The sequence below is a fragment of the Solanum tuberosum genome, unplaced genomic scaffold (assembly GCF_000226075.1).
Source record: "Solanum tuberosum cultivar DM 1-3 516 R44 unplaced genomic scaffold, SolTub_3.0 scf00390, whole genome shotgun sequence".
Lineage (NCBI taxonomy): Eukaryota > Viridiplantae > Streptophyta > Magnoliopsida > Solanales > Solanaceae > Solanum > Solanum tuberosum.
In genome coordinates, this window is record NW_006239313.1 from 395,446 (window position 1) to 405,649 (window position 10,204).

A 10,204-nucleotide genomic window follows, 5' to 3' on the forward strand; every position below is an offset into this window, starting at 1 on the left:
TTGGAGTTTCATTTATCTCATCAGAAGTTGTTCAAATTTGGGGGCGCAGTTCTGGCGATTTCGCGACAATTTCCCCAGAAATCGCCTTCGTAGATCTCGCGATTTGAGCGATGGAATCATTTGATTTTTGGACTGTAGGTAGATCGTTAGGGGTAGATTCATGATACCCAGTTGAGTTAACACGAATCATTCCAGATTGCTCTAGGGACAAATTTTCGAGCCCAGTCCAACTCTTCTTCAGAAATCGCGACATGGATCGCTTCAATTCTTCGCAATTACGAAGAGTTGTCTGATGAATCTGGCGAAGCGCCCTGTTGGGGTTTGTTCATACTGGAATTGCGCGTCGAATGAGACTGCTCCGGTGGTCGGAGCTGCTTCCCCGGCGGCTCTGTGGCCATTCCGGTGAACTGTGTATTTCCTCCTGGTGTGACTAAGTTTGTGCGTGAATTTTTTAGAGAGAGAAAAAAATTGAGAAATGAGGAAGCGATAGGTTTAGGGTTTGGGGTCTAGGTTTAGGGTTTAGGGTTTAGGGTTTAGGGTTTAGGGTTTAGGGTGTATGGTTTATGGTTTAGGTTATACAGTTTAGGGTTTAGGTTTTTGGGATTAGGGTTTTGGGTTGTAGGTTTAGGGTTTAGGGGTTAGGGGTTAGGGGTTAGTGTTTAGGGTTTATGTTTTAGGTTTCAGGGTTTAAGGTTTAGGGTTTAGGGTTTAGGGTTTAGGGTTTAGGGCAGGGTTTAGGGTTAGGGTTTAGGGTTTAGCATTAGAGTTTAGGGTTTAGGGTTTATAGTTTAGGATTGAGGGTTTAGGGTTTAGGGTTCAGGGTTTAGAGTTTAGGGTTTAGGATTTAGAGTTTAGGATTTAGGGTTTAGGATTTAGAGTTTAGGGTTTAGTTATAGGGTTTAAGGTTTATGGTTTAGGGCTGAAGTTTTCAAGTTTTTGGTTTACTGTTTAGGGTATAGGGTTTAGAGTCTAGGGTTTTGGGTTTAGGTTTATGATTTTTTTATTTTATTTTATTTTAATGACTCTTGAAGGGGTCAGGGGATTAGCAACATCCTAGGCCTTAGCATAGATAAAAAAGAAAATACAAGGAGGGTTTAGGATTTAGGCTTTAGGTTTTAGGGTTTAGGATTTAGGCTTTAGGGTTTAGGATTTTGGCTTTAGGGTTTAGGATTTGGGATTTAGGATTTAGGATTTTGGATTTAGGGTTTAGGATTTAGGGTTTAGAGCTGAGGGCTATGGTTTAGGGTTTCATGGATTAATTGTTTAGGGTTAGGGTTTAGGGTTTAGGGTTTAGGGTTAGAGATTAGGATTATGATTTAGGGTTTAGGGTTTAGGGATTAGGGTTAGAGTATAGTATTTAGGGTTTACGGTTTAGAGTTTGGATTTATGGTTTAGAGTATAGGTTTGAGATTAAGGGTTTAGGGTTTTTAGGGTTAGGAGTTTAGGATTTTAGGTTCACAATTTAGGGTTTAGGGTTTAGGATTATGGTTTAGGGTTTATGGCTTAGCATTTAAAGTTTAGGGATTAAGGTTCCCAGTTTAGGATTTAGGGTTTAGAGTTTAGTGTTTAGTGTTTAGGGTTTAGGGTTTAGGGTTTTGGGTTTAGGGTGTAGATTTTAGGTTTTATGGTTTTGGGTTTAGGGATTTAGGTTTTATGGATTAATGGTTTAGGGCTATGGTTTAGGGTTTCATGGATTAATTGTTTAGGGTTAGGGTTTAGGGTTTAGGGTTTAGGATCTAGAGTTTAGGGTTTAGGGTTTATAGTTTATGATTTATGATTTAGGGTTTACGATTAATTGTTTAGGGTTTAGGGACTAGGGTTAAGAGTTCAGGATTTAGGGTTTAGGGTTTAGAGTTTGGATTTATGGTTTAAAGTTAAGGTTTAGGTTTATGGTTTAGGATTTAGGCTTTAAGGTTTAGAGCTTAGGGCTTAGAGTTTAGGGTTTACGGTTTAGTGTTAGGGATTAGGATTAGGATTTAGGGTTTAGAGTTTTTGATTTATGATTTAGAGTTTAGGGTTTATGATGTTATCCTCACAAGAAGAATCACAAAAAACAGCGGAAAATAAGAAAGATAGAAGAAGAGAGACAAGATAAGAAACAATTGGCAACTAAAGGATGTATTAAATCCAATAACCTCCATTTTCGATTCTAATAAACACCTTATCCAGATAAATATATTGACACAAGAAAAGGAAATCAAAAGCAACCTAAAGGTATATTAAACCTAAAGACCTCAATCGATTAATCCACAATCAAGCACCTAATCTCTTACGAAGACCTCAAGGAAATTGACTCTCCCAGCAACCCCCGTTTCTAAACAAAGTTCAGCAAAAGCTTTACCAAGCTCTCAAGTATCTCAAGGAGATCCAATTAATCATTCATCAATATCCAAAATAGTCTCCCTAAAATGAACCCTAAGACACCTATTTATAGTATTAGGCATTATTACATAGATGGGCCCAAAAGTGACCCAAAATGGGTGAGCTAAGTCGGGCTCGCCTAATCCTCTTATAGTTTGGCTTTTCCCTTGATGGCTACTATAACTTTCGGTAGTCTGGGGTCAATGGGTGATGCATCGAATGTCCTCCATGCTCGCCGAATGGGCAACCTTCTCTTACAGCTCATTGGATCAGTTGAGAATCCTGGAACCCTCGCCAAAGGGCTTTGGCAAGTCGCCGAAGTGTCCTTCAGCTCACCGAATGAAGCACATTCTTCAGTTGCTCATCCTCGCTTCGCTAGGCCTTCCACGCTCTAAGCTATCATCCAAGCATGGTGTTGCCCAACTGGAGCTCCTTCAAGGTGCATATGTTCCCATGCAAGACATGGAACTCCCTCATTGGCATCCATACATGCCAAACAACCTCCATCCTTGTGAGCACTCCATCAAAGCATTGAAGTTCGTGAATGGATAGGCTTGATGTAATCCATTTTACATCAGTTTAGGCTTTAGATTTTGGATTTGGGGTTTAGGGTTTAGAGTTTAGGTTTGGGGTTGAGGGTTTATGGTTTAGGGTTTAAGGTTAGGGTTTAGAGTTTTGAAATTAGCGTTTGGGGTTTAGGGTTTAGAGTTTAGGGTGTATGGTTTATGGTTTATGGTTTAGGGTTTATGGTATAGTGTTTAGGGTTTAGGTTTTAGGGTTTAGGGTTTTGGGTTATAGGTTTAGGGTTTAGGGTTTAGGGTTTAGGATTTAGGTTTTAGGGTTTAGGGTTTAAGGTTTAGGTTTTAGCTTTTAGGATTTAGGGTTAGCGTTTAGGGTTTAGGGTTAGAATTTAGGGTTTAGAGTTTAGGATTTAGGGTTTACGGTTTAGGGTTTAGAGTTTAGGGTTTAGGATTTAGGGTTTAAGGTTTATGGTTTAGGGTTTCTAGTTTAGGTTTTGTGTTTTGTTTTTAGGGTGTAGGGTTTAGGGTTTAGAGTTTAGGATTTAGGGTTTAAGGTTTAGGGTTTAGGATTTAGGGCTTAAAGATTTAGGCTTTAGGGTTTAGGGTTAGGGATTAGGGTTTAGGGTTTAGGATGTAGGGTTTAATGTTTAGGCCTTAGGGTTTAGAGTTTTGGGCTTTGTGTTTAGGGTTAGGAATTAGGATTAGGATTTAGGGTTAAAGGTTTAGGGATTAGGGTTTAGAGTTTAGGATTTAGGGTTTAGGGATTAGGGTTTAGAGTTTAGGTTTGGGGTTTAGAGTTTAGGGTTTTTAGGATTAGGAGTTTAGGATTTAAGGTTTATGGTTTAGTTTGGGGTTAGGGCTTAGGGTTTAGGGTTTAGGGTTTACCGTTTAGAGTTTAATGTTTTGGGATCTAAGTTTAGTGTTTTGGGCTTAGGGTTTAGGGTTTATGGTTTAGGGTTTAGGGTTTAGGGTTTAAAGTTTAGGGTTTAGGTTTAGGGATTTAGCGTCTAGGGTTTTGGGTTTAGTGGTTTAGGGTTAAGGGATTATTGTTTAGGGTTTATGGATTAATGCTTTAGGGTTAGGGTTTTGGGTTTACGGTTAAGGGGGGTCTAGGGTTTTTAGGTTTTAGGGTTTAGAGTTTATGATTTATGATTTAGGGTTAGGGTTTAGGGTTTAGGGTTGAGGGACTAGTGTTTAGGATTTAAGGTTTAGGGTTTAGGGACTTGGGTAGAGTGTTTAGGGTTGAGAGTTTGGGTTAATGGTTTAGAGTTAAGGTTTGGGTTTAGGGTTTAGGTTTTAGGTTTAGGACTTAGAATGGGTTTAGGGTAAGGGATTATGATTAGGATTTAGGGTTTAGGGTTTAGAATTTAGGATTTAGGGTTTAGGGTTTTGGGTTTAGAGTTTTGAAATTAGGGTTTAGGGTTTAGAGTTTTGAAATTAGGGTTTAAGGTTTGTTGTTTAGGTTTAGGGATTAGGGTTTAACATTTAGGGTTTAGGGTTTAGAGTTTAAGGTGTATTGTTTAGGGTTTATGGTATAGGGTTTAGGATTTAGGGTTTAGGGTTTCGTGTTGTAGGTTTAGGCTTTAGGGTTTAGGGTTTTGGGTTTATCTCTAGTAGCTAAAGATTGGAATACAGTAGGGGGAGAGGGGTTCGGGATTTGGAGATTAATTTTTTATGTAGAGGTGCTATTGACAAAAGTTTTATTCTGGTTTTGTTTGGGACTGTTTTGGTTAGTTCTCTGCTGGCTAGGTCTGTAGATATCAAAGCTGGAAGAGACTTTGATTGGAGGGGGGATTTTAGGATCTATATCATGACCCTTATGAGTGATCTTCCCATTTTGTTCTTTTACCTTATCTCCACCAGCCTGCACAACAACATGACCTTTCTCATGCTCATTTTGACTACTATGCAAATTATTACTAGGAGAATTATTATGATCAGCAGCATTTGGAGCAAAGTTAACGAACTTACCTGCCATCTCCTTGTTGGAGTTGTTTGGCTGTTTCCCTCTATTCTCATTGCTTTGTTGCATTGTCTTCTCATTGTTGTTTGCCTAATCTTTCACCCGCCAATTGACCTTCTCCCCTTTGCCATGTTGTTTGCCATTTGATATCCCTGTTTGATCCTTAGCATTTGTGTGCTGTGCTGCTTGAGTTCCTTTTGTTGTTGCCTCTTGATTCCCCTGCATTTTCCCCTTCATATTGCCATCTGTGGTCTCCTTTGTGATCATCTTCTCTTGATCATGTTGTAGTGGTTCCGTCCTTTGAATTGAAGTATGTGTTTTGTCATGGTTGTTTTCTTGATTCAACAAACTTGTCATTCTAATTGATTCCAACTCCTCTCCTTTGTTATGATGATCATCCTTTGCTGTAGCTTGGTCCTGCAAATTGGAAGATGAACAAACATTAATCCTTTGTTGACTTAGGTGGTCTATTACCTTACAGAGGTTGTCTTCATTGCAATGAGTCATTTGGTGTGACTCTTCGTTGCCATTGTTGACCGGAGCTCCGGTGCCTTTGTCGGATTTTATGTCGCCGGATATTTCACCGTCAAAATAGTTCGAGATTTTAGTAAGATTTACTCCTTGGCCTGGGGAAGATTCCCCAGTGGTTGAAACTTCATTTTTCTCATCGGAAGGTGTTCGAAATTGACGGCGCACATCAGACGATTTTGCGGCGATTTCTCCAGAAATTGCCTTCGTGGATCTCTCAATTTGTAGGATGGAATCGTTTGATTTTTGGACTGTAGAAAGATCCTTAGATGTAGATTCATGATTCCCAGTTGAATTAACACGAATCATTCCCGATTGCTCTAGGGACATAATTTTTTAAGCCCAGTCCAACTATTCTTCCGAAATCGCGACATGGATCGCTTCGATTCTTTGCAATTTCGAATAGTTGTCTGATGATTCTGATGAAGCGCCCAGCTGGGGTTTGTTAGTGTTGGAATTGCGCGTCGATTGGGACTGGTCCGGTGGTCGGAGCTGCATCCCCGACGGCTCTATGACCATTCAGGTAGACTGCTGTCTCTACCGCCTGGTGAGAGCATATTTTTTGAGAGAAAATAATTAGAAAATGAGGAAGCGATATGTGTATGGTTTAGGGTTTAGGGATATGGGTTTAGGGTGTATGGTTTAGTGTTTAGGGATATGGGTTTAGGGTTAGGGATTAGGGATTAGGGTTTAGAGTTTAGGATTTAGGGTTTAGGGTTTAGGGATTAGGATTTAGGTTCAGGGTTTAGGGTTTAGGGTTAGGGTTTAAGGTTTAGGGTATGGGTTTAGTGTTTAGGGTTTATGGTGTATGGTGTATGGTTTAGAGTTTAGGATTTAAGGTGTTTAGTTTAGGGTTTAGAGTTTGGATTTACGGATTAGGGTTAAGGGTTTAGCATTTAGGGTTTAGGGTTTACGATTTAGGTTTGAGGGTTTAGAGTTTCGGAATTAGGGTTTAGGGTTTAGGGTTAAGGATTTAGAATTTGGTATTCAGGATTTGGGATTTAGGGTTTAGAGTTTGGATTTAGGGTTTAGGGTTTAGGGTTTATGGTTAGGGTTTATGGTTTTGAGTTTAGGATTTAGGGTTTATGGTTTAGAGTTTAGGATTTAAGGTTTAGTGTTTAAGGTTTAAGGTTTAGCGTTTAGGGTTTAGGTATTAGGGTTTGAGGTTTAGGGTTCAGGGTTTATGGTTGAGGGTATAGGGTTTAGGTTTTAGGCTTGAAGTTTAGGGTTTAGAGTTTAGGGTTTAAGGTTTAGGGTTTAGGGTTTAGGGTATAGGATTTGGGGTTTAGGGTTAAGGGTTTAGGGTTTAAGTTTAAGCTTTAGAGTGTATGGTTTAGGGTTTAGGGTTAGGGATTAGGGTTTAGAGTTTAGGATTTAGGGCTTAGGGTTTAGGGATTAAGATTTAGGTTTAGGGTTTCGCGTTTCGGGTTAGGGTTTAAGGTTTAGGGTTTAAGGATTAGGGTTTAGGGTTTAGGGTTAGGAGTTTAGGATTTAGGGTTTACGGTTTAGGGTTTAGGGTTTATGGTTTAGGCTTAGGGTTTATGGTTTAGGGTTTAAGGTTTAGTGTATATGGTTTAGGGTTTAGACTTTCGGGTTTTGTCTTAAGGTTTAGGGTTTAGGGTTTACTGTTTAGGGTTTAGGGTTGAAGGTTTTGACATTAAAATTTAGGGTTTTTTTTTTCTTTTAAAACGACCCTTGACGGGTTCAGGGGCATAGAAACACCCCCATGCCTTATCATAAATAAAACAAACAAAGTACAAGGAGGGGGACGTAAACCTTAACTCCGATCTTATGGTGGTTCAAAATATTCCTTCCTACTTAGGAAAGTCCACTCATCCCCATACTAGAAAGATGAATCCTAAAATCTACGCACCTAAAAGAGAGGACTCCTCTCGATACAAAGAATCTAGGAACCATAAATAAGGGAGACTCTCCCCTTACATAACTAAGACAAGAATAAAACAAGGGAGACTCTCCCCTTACAAAAATAAGACAAGAATAAAACCTAGAAAAATGAAAACCTAAACAGGATATCCCAGAAGAACAGGTTCAAGATCAGGGAGGGTTCTTAATTCTTTTTAGTCTCTTTCTTCTGAAGGTTGACATGTCTAGTTTTTCCAGAATGAAACTTCCCTTTGCTAGTATAGGCAGCTGTTCCTTGGTGTAGAAATGCTGGATGATATCTGAAGTATGGCTAAATTTGGATAGATGATCAACAGTGTTGTTTGCTTCTCTGTAGGTGTGTGTGCATTTGAACTACTCCAATTGTTGGACAAGGTTTTGTAGGTCTCTAATGTATTGCTGTAGGTTCCAGGGGAGTGTGATCTGTTTTGAAAGCTACTTAATGACTAAATCAGAGTCAACTTCTAAGTGTATTTTCTTATAGCCATGTTGGATGCACCAGTACAGACCATGGCTAACAGCTTGGAGTTCAGCTTGATTGTTGGTACCTGTTTCTAGAGGAATAGCAAATGCATAAATCATCCTCCCCTGATGGTCTCTCAATATTCCCCCTCCACCAATCTTTCCAGGGTTGCTTAGTGCACTACCATCCGTATTAAGTTTAAGCAAATGTTGACTAGGTTTCTCCCATTTCACGATTCTAACCAAAGTATCCTGTCTGCACTTCTCCACCATTCTGAATAGATCATTCCAATTATTGGCCCATTGGATATAGGGAAATGCTGTGTTGAGTAAGTGAGTAGTGTCTTTAAGAATTAAAAACTTGACTCTAGCTGTGTTGGACTGTTTTGCACCATATTTTGCAGCACACCTATTTTTCCAGAGGTTCCAGATAATGAACAAAGGAATTAACTGGTTCAACAAGTTCTGTACTTCACTTTTGTGTTTTTGTCTCCACCATCGCAGCAGCATCATGTTTATAGGGATGTGATCATGATGTATACCTGAAGCTGCAGAGAAGAAACTCCATATATTGTTGGCAAAGTGGCCAGATATAAAAATGTGGTCTATATTGTCTTCTCCCGGTCTGTAACAACAGGAGCAGTGAGCAGCTTCCTTTCCAAAGTCGATAAGCTTCTCGTTAGTGGGAAGTTTTCTCCTCAAGGCCCTCCAAACTAGAAATGACATCTTGAATGGAAGGTGTCTATGCTAGATGTCTTTGTTGATGATGTTCTTATTGCCTTTATGTCTAATAATTTCCCAAGCTGAGGAGCAAGAAAACAAGCCATCAATAGTAAGTTTCTAGATTGCCTCATCTGGGACCTGTTTTTGGTATTGAATGGGAATACTCAAGATTTTAGGAACCAAAAGAGGGGGTACCCATTGTCTCACCATAGTCTCATTCTAGTTTCCACCTACTAGAAATTGAGAGATTGCGGTGGTGTTAAGACTAATAATATGAGTGCAATATGAGGCTAAAGGACCCTCTCCCAACCAATCATCCCACCAAAAGGAGCTATTACCGGAATTGATTTTCCATTTGATTTGAGCCTCGGCAATGCCTTTATTTTTTGACATAAAATTCCAGATCAAGGATTGCCCTGTATGATGCTTTTTGGCCACAGGGTGAGCCCTTTGGCAATATTTAGCCCTCAGAATTTGCCCCAATAAGGTTTGTTTAGTTCTGAAAGTCCACCATTGCTTGAATTTAAGAGAGGTGCAAACATCTTCAAGTTTTCTTACTCCAATGCCTCCTTCATCATAAGGTAAACTCAATTTATCCCAAGAAGCCCAATGATATTTCCTTTTTTCCTTATCCCACCCCCAAAAGAAATCAGCAATAGCTCTCTTCATATATCTGATAGTTGTTTTAGGAGGAGAAGTAGCTGACATTGTATGAATGGGGATTGATTGGAGAACATGTTTCACCAAAGTAACTTTGCCCCCAAAGCTTAACATTCTAGATTGCCACCCAGAAATTTTTCTTGTAATTTTAGCCACCAAATCAGAATAGTAAATAATTCTCTGCCCTCCAATGTATAAAGGACAGCCAAGGTAAGTAATAGGACTTCTGATTAAAACCAGTGACTTCTTTGATCATTGCACTGTTATCTTGAGGAGTATTTTCTGGAACCATGAAATGACTCTGTTCCTTGTTTATGAGCTGGTCAGACACTGTCTCATAGGTGGAAAGAGTCTTCATGATCATCTAGAGGGTATCCCTGGTTGTGGAGGAGAAAATGATGATGTCATCTGCAAAACTTAGATGATTAATTTGAGGTCCCCTGATCTCCATTTGAAAATTTCTGTAACTTTGATGGTGGTGAAGCATGTTGAGCATCCTGGAAAGTACCTCAGCCTCTAAATTAAATAGGGATGGGGATAAAGGATCCCCCTATTTGAGACCTCTAGTGGAATGAAATAATCCATGTCTAGCACCATTGATCTCAGAATACCAATTAGGGTTTAGTGTTGAAGGTTTTGACATTAGGATTTACGGTTTAGGGGCTTAGGGTTTAGGGGTTAGGGTTTAAGGTTTATGGTTTAGGGCTTAGGTTTAGGGTTTGGGGGTTAGGGTTTATGATTTAGAATTTGGGATTTGAGGTTTAGGAATTAGGGTTTAGTGCTTAGGCTTAGGGTTTAGGATTAATGGTTTAGGGTTAGGGTTTAGGGTGTATGGTTTAGAGCTTAGTATTTAGTGTTTAGGGTTTTGAGTTTAGGATTTTGCATTTAGAGTTTAGAGTTTAGGGTTCAGAATATAAATGTAGGGCTTAGTGTTTAGTGTTTAGCTTTTAGGATCTAGGGTTTATGTTTACGTGTTAGGGATTAAGGTTTAAGGGTTTATGATTTAAGGTTCAGGTTTTAGGGTTTAATGTTTAGGGTTTAGGGTTTAGGTTTAGGGTTTAGGATTTAGGGTTTGGGTTTAGGG

At 39.3% G+C, this 10,204-nt stretch overlaps 1 protein-coding gene across 1 annotated transcript; it reads right to left on the minus strand.

Moving 5' to 3' along the window:
- Positions 1-8,679: 8,679 nt before the first annotated feature.
- Positions 8,680-9,168, minus strand: LOC107057859 (uncharacterized mitochondrial protein AtMg00310-like). Its single transcript, XM_015302920.1, has one exon. The coding sequence runs from the start codon at positions 9,166-9,168 to the stop codon at positions 8,680-8,682; it is 489 nt and encodes a 162-aa protein (XP_015158406.1).
- Between the last annotated feature and the right edge of the window lie 1,036 nt (positions 9,169-10,204).

Bases quoted from the DNA above. Each gene is read 5' to 3' on its own strand.
- LOC107057859 (XM_015302920.1), bottom strand. From the start codon at position 9,168: ATGTCAGCTACTTCTCCTCCTAAAACAACTATCAGATATATGAAGAGA.